At 43.8% G+C, this 17,345-nt stretch overlaps 1 protein-coding gene across 3 annotated transcripts in view; it reads right to left on the bottom strand.

Moving 5' to 3' along the window:
• BTBD8 (BTB domain containing 8) overlaps nt 1-17,345 on the bottom strand; it is a 122,419-nt gene that overhangs the window by 15,525 nt on the left and 89,549 nt on the right. For all 3 annotated transcript variants that reach the window (XM_044300799.1, XM_044300801.1, XM_044300800.1), the window contains exons 11-14: nt 14,642-14,779; nt 9,599-9,728; nt 8,464-8,525; nt 5,249-5,873 (exon numbers count right to left, since the gene is read on the bottom strand). In XM_044300799.1, the coding sequence (XP_044156734.1) occupies nt 5,249-5,873; nt 8,464-8,525; nt 9,599-9,728; nt 14,642-14,779 (955 nt within the window). The remainder of the gene's footprint in view (nt 1-5,248; nt 5,874-8,463; nt 8,526-9,598; nt 9,729-14,641; nt 14,780-17,345) is intronic.

Genomic DNA, 17,345 nt, shown 5'->3' with positions numbered 1-17,345 from the left:
AAGAATGGAATGAGTCACAGGTTAAAATAATCTAAAGATCCGACTTAGTTAGAGACTCATTCGATTCTTTGAGTTAAAAGAGCCGCGAGTCAGACTCTAGAACAGTTTACACTGAGGCTGATGCTTTTGTTGCAGCAGTGATGAGGTTAAGGGACAGGAGCAGAGAGATAAGAGAAGTTACAGATGACTGTGGAGACCACGTGATCTGTTGCTCAGAAGCCATGAGATTGTAAGGCTACTTTCACACTAGCGGCAGGACGGATCCGACAGGCTGTTCACCCTGTCGGATCCGTCCTGCCGTTATTTCGCCGGACCGCCGCTCCGTCCCCATTGACTATAATGGGGACAGGGGTGGAGCTCCGGCGCAGCACGGCAGTGCATGGCAAAAGGTCCAACTTTTTAGTCCGGCGGCCTCTCACCGCGAACTGCTGTGCTGCGCCGGAGCTCCGCCCCCATCCCCATTATAGTCAAAGTGGACGGAGCGGCGGCAGGACGGAATCCGACAGGGGGACAATCTCTCTTCAGGTTTATTAGAAAATCGTGCACAGATTGCACACTAGTTATTTTCCTGAGTGATGACTGTGGGGACTGTAGGGACTATTTTATTATCAGCCAGTGTTACTGCTATCACCTTATCACATACAGTTTTCCCTGTGCATTCACTTAGTTGTACTGCTGTCAGACTGCTGTCACTGTGGGTAACAATGCATTGCATGCCCAGCGCACAGCTCCTGAGTCCTCCTGTCCGCTTGGGATAATCCAGAAAACAGCTTTGCATTTTACCCCCGAGCAAAGACCACACAACATAGAGCTGCCTAGCCAAGTAGACAACATAAGGGTTAATATGAAAATAAATAATTTGGAGCCTTTGAAATAGCTAAGCTCAGTAAGGCGACTGTCACACCTGCATTTAGGTGCGGAGACGGATCCGCGCCTATAATGCAAACGTTGGTGTCCGTATACGTCTGCATAACTCAGTAAAAAAAAAAGTCTAAGTCTAAGTGTAGGTCAAAAGGATCCATCATAACTTTACATTGAAATTTAATGGGGGACGGATCCGTTTGCAATTGCACCATATTTGTGTCAATGTAAACGGATCCTTCCCCATTGACTTACATTGTAAGTCAGGACGGATCCGTTTGGCTCCGCACCGCCAGGCGGACACCAAAACGCTGCAAGCAGCCTCCAGAGCGGAATGGAGGCGGAACGGAGCCAAACGGATGCATTCTGAACGGATCCTTATCCATTCTGAATGCATTGGGGCAAAACTAATCTGTTTGGGGCCGCTTGTGAGATCCCTGAAACAGATCTCACAGGCGGACCCAGAAACAGCAGTGTGACAGTCGCCTGTGCCGCATACTGAGCTGAGCTATTTCAAAGGCTCCAAATTATTTCTTTTCATATTGATCCTTATGTTGTCTACTTGGCTCGGCAGCTCTATGTTGTGTGGTCTTTGCTCGGGGGTAAAATGCAAAGCTGTTTTCTGGATTATCCCACAGGGCCATGATCCTCCATCACTTATTGTTATTAACCCCTCCCTTGCCAGCCCACCCAGCCCTATTTAGCTTTGTGCTCAGCTTAAAAAAAATGTTTAGGCCATGAAGGGGTTAATTAAGTGTTGGAGGGGGTGGGGGGTGTTATTGTGCATATTGTGTTTGGGATCCATTTAACAAGTTTGACCAGTTGGGTTTGAGAGTGGTTGAGTGTCATCCACAGATCCCCCATAACAGTGTGTCATCCACAGATCCCCCATAAAAGTGTCATCCACAGATCCCCCATAACAGTGTGTCATCCACAGATCCCCCATAACAGTGTGTCATCCACAGATCCCCCATAACAGTGTGTCATCCACAGATTCCCCATAACAGTGTGTCATCCACAGATCCCCATAACAGTGTTCGTCATCCACAGATCCCCCATAACAGTGTTCGTCATCCACAGATCCCCCATAACAGTGTGTCATCCACAGATTCCCCCATAACAGTAAGTCCTCCACAGATTCCCCACATAACAGTACGTCATCCACAGATCCCCCCATAACACTGTAACAGTAAACCTTGTGATTTTAAGGTGTTTTTTCTTAAATGTGCCAGGGGAAGATTGCTAGGGCAGATTAGAACAGGTAGTGTAGTTAGTGTTAGTGTAGGGTCCTGCTTAAAAGAGTCTACCTTGTCGTGGTAGCAGGCTTCATATTATTTGGTCAAAAATTAATTCCTTACTGAAATCGCTAATTATCACTTTTTACTGTCTTTGTAGTTGTAAAAAAATAATGAAATTGGGGGTAGGTCCTTGGGGGTGGAGGGGAGGTGGAGTCAGGACGGATTCTAAAGGGGCGGGGTAAGAGGGGGGGCCCAGGCCTTGAGCTGTGTAAGGGGCCCCAAAATTTCTGATGGCAGCCCTGGAGCCAGATATAAAAAAACAAAACAAATGTTCCCCTAGTAAAGGGTGGAAGAATGCAACCGACCCACACTAAGCCCTGTCTTCAACTAAATCAAAAAGCTCTGTAGGAAGTTTGTATTATTATTATATATGAATTTTTGGGCGCTTCGAGGGCCAAACACTTGGTACAGCAATCATGGTTACTTTTACCATTATTTGATGTTTTTGTCCCAATTAAATTTTTCTAATCATGTATTTTTGATTCTATTGTTAATAAAATGTATCTTTTATTATATACTGTTTTGGGGCATTGTTTTCTTGCTCCTTTGGGGAGCATTTTTTAGGCGATATATTGGATAAAAAGTCTTTATTCCTGGAGAACCGCTTTACAGGTCCCATTGTCACTAAATAATCCGTATGATTCACTACAGCCATGAGTATACCGCTCAGAACACCATTTTACAGCTTCTATATTTCCACAAAATGTACTGTGAATTTATGCAGACTTCCATCTCGTACTCCAGTTTTGATCTGCTTTGTATTGAAGTGAGATGCGTCTAATTTTATTAATTACAGTAAATTTGCTGGGCTATGGGAGGCCACGCTCTTCCTGATAAGCCCTGCCAACTTAAAAAAAAAATTGGCCCACACGAGCCCTGTATAGACATTGGTCTGCAAGATTTCAGCTCTGAAGCCTGCAGAATTGTGAAAGCAGCTCTAAATAACTTTATGTAGGGCAATTATATATGTAAACTGCGAACTAATGTTCAAAAGGTGAACCTAGGCTTCATATACTTCAAAGCTTCTGAAGATTTTTAGGTAAAAATTTAACAATTTACCCCACCATTTACCCTGGTCACTGAAATCCTAATTAATATAAAATCTCTTAAGATAGTTATGTCTTGTGAGCACATGTGTGCTACCTTCCAGTTTCTTAAAGGGCCAGCATACACCAATAAACCCTGATCTGACTTTGTTACCATTTTCTGGGGTCCATCATTCATGTGCTTTGAGTTCCTGTCCAACCAAGGGTCTACAGTCCTGTACTCAAACAAATGCAGGACAGTAGACCAGCGGTTGGGCTGGAATTCACTATGATGCAGACAGTTCAGGTCAGCTTGTAAATTCAATAAACTAGTGTAAATGCACAAAGAGATCAATGATAAAACTGCTTACTGCTAACATTTGATTATGCAAAAATTATCAAAAACTCTAAATGTCAGTTAGGCCTAATGCACACGGCCTCATCCGCTTTGCCGTGCGCAAATCACGGATCCACAAAATACAGATGTGGTCTGTGTAGCATCCGCATTTTTGCGGACCCATTGACTATGAAGGGTACAGAATTTTGAGGACAAGTATAGAACATGCACACTGATCATCCAGTGTGCTTTCTGCATCCATATGTCAGTTCCGCAAAGAGACAGACTATGTCCGCAAAATGCAGACCACGGAACCATTGAAAACAACAGGTCCACAAATAAAATGTGGATGGCACATGGACTACATCCGTAATTTGCAGACCACAGAACGTGTTATGGTCGTGTGCATGTGGCCTCTTCCTACATTTACTCTATATAGGCCACCATGATTGAACTTGTAGAGGATGATGGTACAAAATGAAACCCATACTCACAACTATTTTTCCAACTATCAGTCCTTCGTTGGTGGTTTGAAGAATTGCTATTGTAAATGCGCCTTAACGGGGCTGTCCAGTTTAGAAAACTCTTTTTTATACACCCTACAAGAGCATACTAAATGATCGAGGGGACGGGGTCCTCTGTTCAGGACTGTATCTCTGGAAAGCAGTCAGAGAGCAACTTTTGCTCTGAAGGGCATATCCTTTCCTGCATTACGCAGACAACCCATTGATTTGAATGGACACTGTGTAATGCCTCATTTCCCCTGTGATGAATACTTACTGCCAGCTTTCCCTATAGATTAAAGCCGATTGCTGGGGGTACCAGCAGGGGAGACTCTGCCATCAGCTTAATGTCAAGGGAGCCTTCTAACAAGGGCTGTGGAGTCGCTAAGCCAAACTTCAGATCTAGGAATCCATCATTAATGGCCAATAATTATTAATAATTTTATTTGCTACTCACTTATATAACACTGACTTATTCCACAGCGCTTTACAGACATCATCACTCACAACCTACATTTCGCATCAGTATGTCTTTGGAGTGCGAAAGGAAACCGGAGGAAATCCTCACAAACATGGAGAGAACATACAAACTCCTGTGTAGATGATATCCTTGGTCAGATTTAACCAATAACAAATTTTACGTAGTAAAGTCACACTAATGGCGGGTTTTCAATGTTTTCATCACCATCATGTAATATTTTATTTTTAAGCCAGAGTGTGTGCATTTCTAATCACTCCACCCAAAAATTGGCTTCAACTCCAACTCCACAGCCCTGTTGGCAAAATCCAAAAGGGGGAAACCCTTTAGGACCGCCTGTTTTTGTATAGGGCTATATACTGTAAATACTTAAAGTGGATCTAATGGACAATTCTCGTCTGTCTAGTTTACTGTAGGCAACATCACCTTTTTCAAAAATACATGCCAACAAGACTACACGTACCAGCTCGAATGCTTAAAATCATAAAAGACTCTCCAAGAATTTTCCTAAGCACCAACTCAATGTACACACAATATAAGGGCTTAATTTTGTATGTGTCTTGTACTATAGCAAATGTAAATTGAATGACATACCTGCACACCCGCACATACACAGTAGTAACAGTAGCAGATCAATCTTTTGCCATGTTCTCATCAGCCATAAAGTGCCTTCATAAGGCTATGCTGATGCATACAATTCTTGTGAGGGTCAAAACCAAGTGTAAATTAAAATAATGAATACTTGCCTAGTCCTTGATCTTTTAAACAATCTAGGCCGCTTTTCACGGTTTTATTGACTGTTGAAGAACTCGTGACCGAACCTGGATGCTCCTCAGCTCCATGCTCTCCTGAAGATGAGCTGGAGTTGGGAAGCTCTCCATTGCAGTGTGTAGACTTAAGACCTGGCAAAGAACCTTTTACTGGAGAATCTTTGTCAGGCTTCTTCAGTGCCTTAGCTTTAGCGGGTGGGTTGGAACTTCCATTTGTCACTTTGGGTCTAGTTCCCATCCTTACAGAAGCAGATGGTTTTGATGTGCTGGCAATGTCACCCTTGGAAGCACAGGTTTCAGTCTTTGATTGGTCGTTATTTTCCGGTTTGGATTTTAAACTGGTTTTTGGTCTGGCTATGGCTGTTTTTTCGGTTGGTTTTGCCTCTTTAGCTCCTTTTGACACAACTTTCTTTACATCCTTTCCTTTTGCATCATCCTCTTTTCCTTTTCCAGAAGAATTCCTAGCTATGTGGGTTGTATGCCCAGAGGCGCCTAAAGAATCAGATTTCATCTTTCTGCGATTGGACAAAACACTGTCTGACAGTCTCTTATAATCTGTCGTCTGAGATACTCCCAACTTCAGACTTTTGGATAGGCTTTGCTGTAATGAAGTAGAGGTAAATGAACAAACTGGAATTTACATTTTTAATTCATCATTTTGATCAAAAAGTCAATGGTATAGTGAAAGCTGGTCATAAGCAACATGGGGTCTCGCTGATACCCAGGTCAACAAGACAACCTGCAGACCCCAACTGTGACAACAGTGGTGCCAGCTGAGAGAGCAGCCCACTCAATACAACATTCTCTACTCAAATCATGCACCAAAATAAGGCCTCATGCACACAACCATATTCTTGGTCCGCGTCCAATCTGCATTTTTTGTGGATTGCATGCGGACCCATTCATTTCTGTGGAGCCACAAAATATGTGGACAGAACGTGGATGTCATTGTGTGCTGTCCACATCCATGCAGCTGTGTTGGAAATTATAGAACATGTCCTATTCTTGTCCAATTTGTAATTTTTATAAGACGGACCGAGGAAGGTGTGAGATGCACACGGCCGGTATCCGTGAACATGATACAGCCATGTGCATGAGGCCAAAAATATTGCAAGGCTGAAAGCGTTGGTCCAATAGCAACATTTATTATCTATGCACAGGATAGGTGGTATACGTATGATTGTTGGGATCCCCAAGTACCCTGTGTAAATGAAGCAACAGTGCGTATGCTTGACCACCACCACTCTGCTTTGGGACTGAGAGCTGAGCGCTGTATTGAGAAGTCTCCTAGACAGTGAATAGTGTGAGGGTTATGCATGCAGACTACCACTATACTCACAGAGGGGACTTCAGGACCTTCATTCTCATGATTGCTGGGAGTCCCAGGGGTTGGACCCCCACTGAGCATACATTTATCACATATCCTGTGCATAGATAGTAATTGCTGCTATTGGGCCAACACTTTCAGCTTGCAATATTTTAGGTCTCATGCACATGGCCGTATCCGCAAACCTACAGAGGTAGGTGCATCCTGTCTCTTTTATATAAATGCCTATTCTTGTCTGCAAATTGGACAAGAATAGGACATGTTCTATAATTTGGAACAAGGCTAATTTCAGACAAGTGTGTCCATTGCGGGAAACACGCTTCGTGTGGGAGCGTTATTTCCCGTTATGGACACTTCTGCTGTGACAGTACACATGGCATTGTCATTATTTATAATGCTGTGTATCCCTGCCCAACTTCTGCTGTAAATGAGTTGTATGATGGCATTTTAAAAAGTACCAATCATTGCAGTAAAGGTCGGGCAGGGACACACAGCATTATAAATCATTATAGTACTGTGTGCTCATGTCACAGGAAAGTGTCCATAAAGGGAAATCATGCTCCCTTATGGAGCGTGTTTCCCGCAATAGACACGTTCCTCTGAAATTAGCCCAAGGCAGATTTCAGACAGGATACAAATTCCAACTATCACTAACTATTTTCACCAAAAATTACAACATATTACAATACAACGCTGATAAATGGGACCAAATCTGTGTGGATTATAGGGCATGCTGTGAATTTTGCAATGCAAAAGATGAGCCAACTGTTCCAGATGTAGAAACACTGGATCTGAACGACTGACGCTCATGTTTCCAGAATACCAGGCACATACAGTAATATTGCACAGCTGTCTTATACGAGGGAAGTCAAAAATGATCCGCACTCTGGCCTGGAAAATGTATTTTAATCGACTTTCAGAAAAGACAATACCGTACATCATTTTCGACATAACCTTCCCAGTCACTGTCGTGCAGGTTTGAACGTATTACAGTCAATACATTTGAGACTGAGGGATGAGAAACAAAGGCTGCCCCACTTGTGATTTGCAAGAAAGATGAGCAGTGTGCAGAGATTTGTTTTTTGTGGCCTGAGGGTGTGTTTGGTGCTGATATTTATCTAAGACTTTGTGCAAAGTATGGAAAAAGTGTTTTGTTGCAAAGACATATGCATAACTGGATAAGAGAAGTTCAAAGAAGGTCGCACAAGTGTCAGCTGCGATGAAGGAGCCAGACATCCGTCCACATCCACGTCTGATTAAGCGTGCACGTAAACTAATTCTGCTGATGTCTTCCCATCGGACTATCACCTGTTTGGTTCCCTTAAAGAAGCCCTATGAGCTCCTAGACATTAAGAGGTGAAGACAGCGGTGCATTTGTGGCTCTCAGCTCAGCCTAAAACATATTTTTTACTGGGGGAATAGAAAAGCTTGTTGGCAGATGGACAAAGTGTATTGAAAACCAGGGAGACTATGAAAAATGATGTATTTGTCTTTTGTGAAGGTTAATTGAAATAAATTCTACAGCCAGAGTGTCGATCATTTTTGACTCAACCTCGTATAAGACAGCTGTGCAATATACAGTATGTGCCTGGTATTCCACAAACATGAGAATTAGCAGTTCCGTTCTAGCATTTTTGGCCCATCCTCGTAGTACTACAATATATTTAAAATATCATTACGACATGATAACGTCAGACAGGACTTTGCTACCCTGACAACTGAGCTCATGGGATGGGACTGACCATTCCTTGGGCTAAAAAACATCCTCATTTTGTATGGCAAATACATGCAAAACCACTGCAGTCAACACACAGATCACAATTCTGGGAAAGTGTACACCAACAGAAGCCGATTTATGTCCTACCTGAGAACTCGAGAAGGTGGGCTTCTTTGCAAGTCTTCTATCATCCCCTTTGTCTAAGGCAACTAGAATGCAAATCAAAAGACACGGTTCATAAATACCGATGACCGGTGGGTGCAGACGCCATGACATCAGCAGCCTGAGCATGTATACGTATTACTGACCATCGCGCTACACCGGAATGCATTCAAACATACATCCGCCAGTGAAAACCAGAGGGGAGCCAGGAGCTTATGGGAAATCCTGCAGCATTTTCCTCTCCCTGATACACAATACCATGCTGCAGGCAGCGACTCATGTCAGCGAGGAAGGCGTCTGACACAGCAGCAGTCTGTACCGCAGTGAAGGCACATGAGCAGCTTCTGCAAACTGGATTAGCTGCTAAGATTTCTTCTGGGAAATTCATGCAGAAGAACGGAAGTGAGAACATAAGAGTGCTGATGGATGAAGCAATTAAAAAGCATGCACAAACATAATACCCTATGTGCGCCTTGCATAATACATGACATCGACGTGCATACTGCATTTGCTTCTGGGTTGAAATTCTAAGCTACAAGTTATCATTCAGCTATAACAGATGAATTTGTATGTCTACATTATGTGATATTGTAGATTTAACTAAAAAGCAGCACTGTAATAAGGGTCACACATCCCGATATCTCTCCCCACTGACCCGACATGAGAGAGATGACATCATTTGCATGTAGAAAATGTTAATTTTTAGGTTTTTGGCCGGTACCAATACCCACAGGGTCATTTTGCTGATGCTTCGTATTTAACATGCTGCTGATGTGAAAGCCATTTTCCTGATTCTGAGTGAGACTTTCCCTCCACCTATCTGGTTTCTATATAAATGCTCATCTACAAAGGGGCGAGCAGATGCGAGGCGGCTAATACGGATCACTTTGATCAGGAGTCAGATAATCGCACATGAGATCCTTCTTTGTGCTCGGGGTAAAAACTACTGAATGTTTATAGAATTTGGTTTGGTCGCTCATTGACGGTAAGCTAGGAAAAGATTTTTATTAATTTTTTTGCAAACATGACTCTATATAAAAAAAAAAAATAATAATAAATGCACATTTTTGCTATTTTCTAAAAAGCCTGCCCCATGACATGAGAAGACAAGTGCACATACCTGCTTGGATTTTGTCCTGATCGCTTGGTCGCATCAATTTCCAGCCTTCGGTGTGCCTTACCGCATAGAAAGACTGGACCAGGAAGCTCCACAGCTTATCACGCACAGCCTGGATCTTGCACGTAAAAACCTATGTCCAAGTAACAAATCAGCAGCTGTTCAGAGGCACATTTCCATGGCAACTCGTCATTATATTCCTCTCTCTCTCTCCCTCTCTTTCTTGCTCGCCGAATCTACTTACTCCCTAAGCAATGTCAGTGATGTCATCACTTAGACTGTGCTGCCTCCTGCCTTACGAACGGCTCCCCTTTCTGCAGCACAATATTGTGAACCAGCGTGAATGTGAAAGCGCCTGGTGACAGACGCAGGGAAACGCCATCTTAAGCAAACACGCTCACGTCTTCATTGGTATCTTTTCTGCCAGCTGACTGCAAAGTCAAATACTCCTGGGAGCAATTGTGAATGTCATTAGGCATTCAGCACTTGTTTGTTTCCCGTATGATACAGCACATTTCCCCTAAGTCGCCTTCTCTACCTATTTATGCCGTCATAAAAGATACGGTTTTGTTTTGCATTTAAAATCAAAATTGGCAAAAAAAAAAAAAAAAATCTTAGAATTCACAGTGCGAGTTAAATGAAAAAAAAAATAAATCAATAGTCAATGTAAAGCTATAATGTAACGCGGGGCATGTGTGCGGAGAACAATACAGTCCCAATGTCTTCTTCTAATTGAATTTGAGAAATCCCTTAATCGCTTTACTGCATGAGCCTCAGCCCTGGCTCCCAGCATGGAAGAGGTTAATTACAGGAGCGGTCACCCAGTCTCTGCAGAGCTAGCATCTCTCTTGTACAGCATGCCATTTTTAAAGGGAAAGCGCTATATAAAATTTTAGCTTCTGTAATAATACATTTAGATAGATCGGATACATCTGATGTACAAGAATATGGAATTTTGTACAGTTTGCACCATTTTTGTCATAGATTGTAAGCTCTTGCGAGCAGGACCTATTGCTATTAAAGGTGTTTTCTGAGAATTTTTAACTGACAACTAGGGATGAGCGAACTTCTGTTCTCAAGTTCGGCATACAAGGTTCAGGATTATCTAAGAATTCCGTTATGGATTTCGCTACCACAGACCATAAGTAATGGTCCGTGGTAGCGGAATTTATAACAGAATTCTTTGATAACCCGAACCTTGTATGCCGAACTGGAAAACACAAGTTCGCTCAACACTACTGATGACCTACCCTCTGGGATGTCTGATCAGATACTGATGACCTATCCGGAGAATAGGTCACCAGTTAAAAGGCCTCGGAAAACCCTTTTAATTTGCCAGGCTGGCCATACAGGTGACATAGCCTTCAGTGGAACACTGGTTTGCCAGACAGCTATCTTTCCCTATACACATTCATGCACGGCAGACCATGTATGCGTTTCAAACAAGTAGAGAGGAGGAAACTTCTGCTATTCTTCTGGCGATGGCTTATCTCTCCTGAAAACAAAAGGATTGGGCTGATGAAATACAACAGCCTGATCCTTCTTCTCCTGCTACATCTGCCACGAGAGGAGTATCAGGACACCTTCATACACATTCGGCTACTTTCACACTAGCGGTTTTTGCGGATCAGTCATGGATCTGCAAAAACGCTTCCGTTACAATAATACAACCGCATGCATCTGTCATGAACAGATCCAGTTGTATTATGTCTTCTATAGTCATGACGGATCCGTCTTGAAAGTCAATGGGGGCCGGATCAGTTTTCTATTGTGCCAGATTGTGTCCGTCCCCATTGACTTACATTGTGTGCCAGGACGGATCTGTTTGGCTCCGCTAGGCGGACAAAAAAACGCTGCAGGCAGCGTTTTGGTGTCTGCCTCCAGAGCGGAATGGTGACTGAACGGAGGCAAACTGATGCATTCTGAGCGGATCCTTTTACATTCAGAATGCATTAAGGCAAAACTGATCCGTTTTGGACCGCTTGTGAGAGCCCTGAACGGATCTCACAAACGGAAAGCCGAAACGCTAGTGTGAAAGTAGCCTTAGATGGTTGGCCAATCCCGCTGACATCTGAGGGTGCCTTCACACGTTGCAGAGAATTCTGCCAGAAAATCCACAACATCAAGACTTCCACCATGTTATGCTATGGCAACACTGATTCTGCAGTGGAAAACGCTGCGGAAAAAATCTGCAACAAAATCCTGGAGATCAGTCAGGCAACTATGAATGGGTCAGATCCACAACTCTGGATTTGGAGCTTGTCATACACTCACTGCTGTCTAATCTTCCTGCATTGCAGTCTATTGTGTACAAGCTATAAAACAAAGAGCAAAGCCTGGGAGCAGTGCAAAGAAATATCCAGATGCAGAAGGGGCAAAACAGGACAACCTATTAATTCCAGTCAGACAAGGTCTGGTGCATGATGCCTCCAGTGCATGATGTAGTAGTGTAGAGGCTCCACACGCAGTAGTGAGGGGAGGGCTTCCGCCTCCCATGCTGCACGCATCGGATTGGTTGTCAGTGATCCATAAAATTACATTTTCCCCACACATCTTTAGGATGAAAGCAGCCATAAACCTACTCTACAGGTGGGCACCGCTACATGAATCGTTCTCACTACTAGAAGGCTGCTTTATACAAGGCACATTCAATGTACTAATTTCTATCTCAATTGTGGATTAACCATTTAGTGAGAGACAAAAAACTGTTTGATAATGAAATGTGAACTACGACTGACCCAACTCACATAAATGGGCAGTACGGTGGCTCAGAGCCGAATTGACCTAGGACAACACCTACATGGGTTTGTATGTTCTCCTCATGTTTGCTTGGGTTTCCTCCGGGTACTCCACTATATAAGTGAGTAAATAATAATATACATTTACCGGTAGTTATTTAATGTATTAAAGGGGATTTCCGAGAGAATAATTTTCCTTACAAACAAGGTTGTAATGAGCTAAAATAACAAACCATTATTACTCACCTCACTGGTTCCCCTGCCTCTGCTGTGGTTCCTGTTAATCTCCACTTCTCTGCCTTGGACTGGATGGACAGGCCAGCTCAGCCACTCAGGCAGTAAAAGTCATTTTCTGCATGGTGAGCCTGAGCCTAGGAAATGGAGAGGCGCAGGTGACCAGAGCAGCAACGGGGAATCAGTAAGGTGAGTAATGACCGTTTGCTAGTTTAAAACTCATTCTAAAGGTCCATACAGACGATCGCCGGCACTTAATAGAGGATTCCTATTCTTGTCCGCAGCTGCGGACAAGAATAGGACATGCTCTATTTTTTGGGCGGAGCCGCGGACCGGAACTGCAGATGCGGACAGCACACTGTGTGCTGTCGGCATCTTTTCTGGCCCCATTGAAAATGAATGGGTCTGCACCCGTTCCACATAATTGCAGAACGGATCCGGACCCATTCTATGGACGTCTGAATGGAGCCTTATCCAATTTTTAAATAACATTTCACCCAGAAAACCCCTTTGATACCAGGATCTAACTAGTATACACCTTGTTGGACTGATCAAGGAGCAATTATTTGATTAATGGCGTACATTCAAGAATATTGTCTGGATTTTATATGTAATGATCAAATATAGCTAGCTATTACCTATTTTTATGTGTTTGTATGTTTGCATTCATTCAGTATTTTTATCTTAAAGGGGTTGTGCAGCAATATATATTGATAACCTATTGTCAGAATAGGTCATCAATAATCAGATCGGTGGAGTCCGACGATCAGCTTTTTGAAGAGGAAGCAGTGAGCGTTGATTACTCATTATTACAGTAAGCGTCATCTACTGTGAGCGGCGGCAGTAGTATAATTACAACTACACGCTCTAGTCAAGAGAATGGAGTGAGTACTTGTGCTTATACTCGATTCTGAGACAGCGGGCAGTGTAATGAACAGGAAGCAGCGCGCGCACGGAGCGCCACCTCCTCTTCAAACAGCTGATCGCAGGGATGCCGAGTGTCATACCTCCGCCAGTCTGATATTGATAACTTATCCGGAGGATAAGTAAACATAAATTGCTGTACACCCCTTTAATTTTTCTCATATGATTATCTGTATGTTTATCTATTTTATATCAATATACTGTATGCTTAGAGCGACCCGACAGAGTTGTTAATATTTATCTGAGGCAGCAATTGACACTCGTCATTTTTTTATTTTAATTTCTGTTATTCTGAGTCCCTGCTGGTCTCTACTTCCTGGTCCCTGTGGACACAAGAAAAGGGAATGCTCTAATAGTCACTGGCTGCAGCGGTGACCCACTTTAGCCATTGATTAGCTAAGTGGTCACACTTCCGTGTCAAGTAGTGGCGGGGAAACAGTGAAGTTAGGTTGTTGTTGTTTTTTCAAGCCTTGAAAAAATAAAAATATTAAAAATTAAGGAAAACCCCCCAGCAAATTACAGTTTTTTTTAATCATAGCCAGTAGGTATGTACCAAGTAAGTTTCCTTGGAATCCAAGCAATTTGTGCTACAGCAGCTTTTCTGTTGGATCAGCCCAGACAGGCTAGTCTTGTGCATGTTGATTACCAGGGCCAGGCAGGCTGTGATGATTTACACTGCCTGGTCTTGTCAATTAAAGTGGAGAGGGTGCGGCGGTTTCAGAGAGAGCAGAGCCCCTAGGTGCAACGGCAACACCCGTGTTACTCCTAGAGGTTCATTTGCATATAATAAAACATAAATTTCTCAGCAATGCGGGCACATATGAACATGGGACCAACACAGACTGTCTTCAGCTGCCAAGCGCACATGTAACAGGTCAACCAGTGTCATAGGAACAAAACTGCTGATAGATGCCCTTTAATACTTGAAAGGCACAACACAGAAGAATCACAGCAAGTGGACTGCACAGTAAACACATACTGGGAGATTCACACTGAAGGATTCAATATGCTGTTCCGTAATTGTTGGCGACGGCTGAAGAAATTGCTCACATAATGGTATCATGTAGCTCCTAAAAGGTATCACCCAGAGGAGAGAGTTTGGGCAGCTTTTTCTTTACATACAGCTAAATAAGAGCCCGGTGACACTTACCATTTCATTTTTAGATGCCCAAAGTAATAAGTCATCCACAGCCAGAAATAGAGAAGAGCAGTTCTGGAATGAAAGGTTTTTCTCAATTTCATTAAAAACATGTTCTAAAAGATATGGTTGGCTGCTCATCCCCTGGTCCTAAATGGGAAGAAGAAATGCAATGCTATTAATGCATTTCTGATGACAGAAATGTGACATACAGGAGAAAATCTGCTGGCAAGGTGCTGAGAATAGAAACAATTGAGTCATGGAGACCATATGGACCAAATAAAGTTGGACCGAAAGCTAAAAGGGTTTTCCATGGTTTTATAACTAATTACCTAACCTCTGGACAGGTCATCAGTATCTGATCAGTGGGGGTCCAACACCCAGGACCCCCGCCAATCAGCTGTGCGAGTAGGCACCAACGCTCCTGTAAGGGCCACTACCTTTTCCATGCTAACCAAGCACAGCTCCATACATTGTATAGTGGCTGTGCTTGGAATCGTGCTCCGCCCCATTCACTTCTATGTGGCTGCGTGCCGCCTAGGCCACGTGACCCATGAAAGTGTCATCACTGGCCTAGAAAAAACTGTAAGGGGGCCACAGCGCTATTGTGAGTGCTTCTGCGATCTCAAACAGCTGATCGGCAGGTGTCCCAGGTTTCGGACCCCCACCAATCAGTTACTAATAACTGATCCACAGGATAGGTCATCAGTTATAGTGTCTTAGAAAACTCCTTTAAAAGGGGTTGTCTCATCACAGAAAATGGGGGGCATATCTCTAGTATATGCCCCCATTGTCTTATGGGTGCAGGTCCCACGGCTGGGACCCGCACCTATATCAAGGACAGAGCCCCGACAGTGGTGGAGGGCGCATTGCGCAGGCGCACTTGCCCTCCCTTCATTTTCTATGGGGCCAACGAAAATAGCAGAGTGCTGGCTTGGCTATTTCTCACAGGCCCATTGAAGTTTATGGGAGCTGTGGCCGGTCATGCATGGTGCACACCCATTCACTTCTATGGGGAGCGCGCTTGGTGGTGGCCGGACTGGAGTCCTACAGCCACCACTTCGTTACTCCGTTCCCGATATAGGTGCTGGAACCCCCACCTATTAGACAATGGGGGCATATCCCCCATTGTGTGTGATGAGACAACCCCTTTAAGCCAAATTGTGTATGAAGTGGCTTCTTGTTGATTATATGTAAAAGTTAGAATACACAATAGGAAATCTGTATAGTGTGGCCCCAAATACACATGGATGCACTTCCATGGGCAAAAAAAGGCCCATCAGTGCTCAGTAGTGATATGCTGTTCCTGCGCACATGACTGCTGAAGGCCACTAATTGGCTGCAGTGGTCTAGTGACCAAGAACAGACTATTGTCACGTTCAGTGTAGTAGATTGTGAAAAGCTTTGTCAATGGAATGGAGTTCATCTGGAAAAGTGAGAGTTTATCATTTTTATTTTTTCAGCGCACTGCTGTCAGCTATATTTTATTTTTTTTGTAAATTAGGCTGGACAACACCTTTAAAGTGATTTTCAAGGACATGAAAAAAAGTTTTTTGTTTAGTAAATGCACATAAATATAACTTACTAATATAGTTTAACTGTACTGATTTAAAGAGGACCGGTCACCTCTCCTGACATGTCCGCTTTAACCCCCAAGTAATAACTATTCTGGAGTATCTATTCTTATGGCTCTATGTTGTGCCATGCCCTTATTATTCCTACTAGAAGTTATGAATGAATTACTAGCAGTGTACAAGGACAGTCCAGATGGGTGTTACCAGTTGGAGGTGTGCCCCTGCACAGTCTGACTCTATCCAATCCGTGCTGCCTGTGCATCACACGGGTGCAAACTCCGGTAATGTGGGGCCAAGTCAACACCTTGAACTCTTTGTTATGTTCCTCAAACCATTCCTGGATAGTTTTTGCAGCTTGGCAGGACTTATTATCCTCCAACATTAAACAAATCGCAGGCAATAATGTGTGATAATGCAGCAACAAACACCAAGAGCACACATCTCCAAAATATCTAAATGTTATTATATACCATAATTACATTGTAGACACAATAAAACCCATAAGGGTACTTTCACACTAGCGGCAGGACGGATCCGACAGGCTGTTCACCATGTCGGATCCGTCCTGCGGCTATTTCGCCGTGCGCGCGGACCGCCGCTCCGTCCCCATTGACTACAATGGGGACGGGGGCGGAGCTCCGGCGCAGCACGGAGAAAGGCCGCCGGACTAAAATTACTGCATGTCAGGCTTTTTAGTCCGGCGGCTTTCTCCGTGCACCGCCGTGCTGCGCCGGAGCTCAGCCCCCGTCCCCATTGTAGTCAATGGGGACGGAGCGGCGGTCCGCGGGCACGGCGAAATAGCCGCAGGACGGATCCGACATGGTGAACAGCCTGTCGGATCCGTCCTGCCGCTAGTGTGAAACTAGCCTAAGGGACAGATTATGCAATAGAATATGGAAACAATGTGTGTCCCCCGATTACACTGAACTGGTAAGGACACAAAGGCAATAACATCAAATTCTAACCATCATGGTTAAGTAACAAACACTGCCCGAATCCTACACCCACCCAGCATCCATCAAAAACACTCCATCTCAGAGGGCACAATGCCTGACTGTGTAGTAGAGACAAGTGCCTGCACCCCCGAGCGGGAATGCTAACAAGTCCCCAACACAATATTACTCGTGAGCAGCCTAATAACA

This window comes from Bufo gargarizans, chromosome 7, assembly GCF_014858855.1.
Source record: "Bufo gargarizans isolate SCDJY-AF-19 chromosome 7, ASM1485885v1, whole genome shotgun sequence".
Classification (NCBI taxonomy): Eukaryota; Metazoa; Chordata; class Amphibia; order Anura; family Bufonidae; genus Bufo; species Bufo gargarizans.
This window is presented reverse-complemented; position numbering and strand designations above follow the sequence as displayed.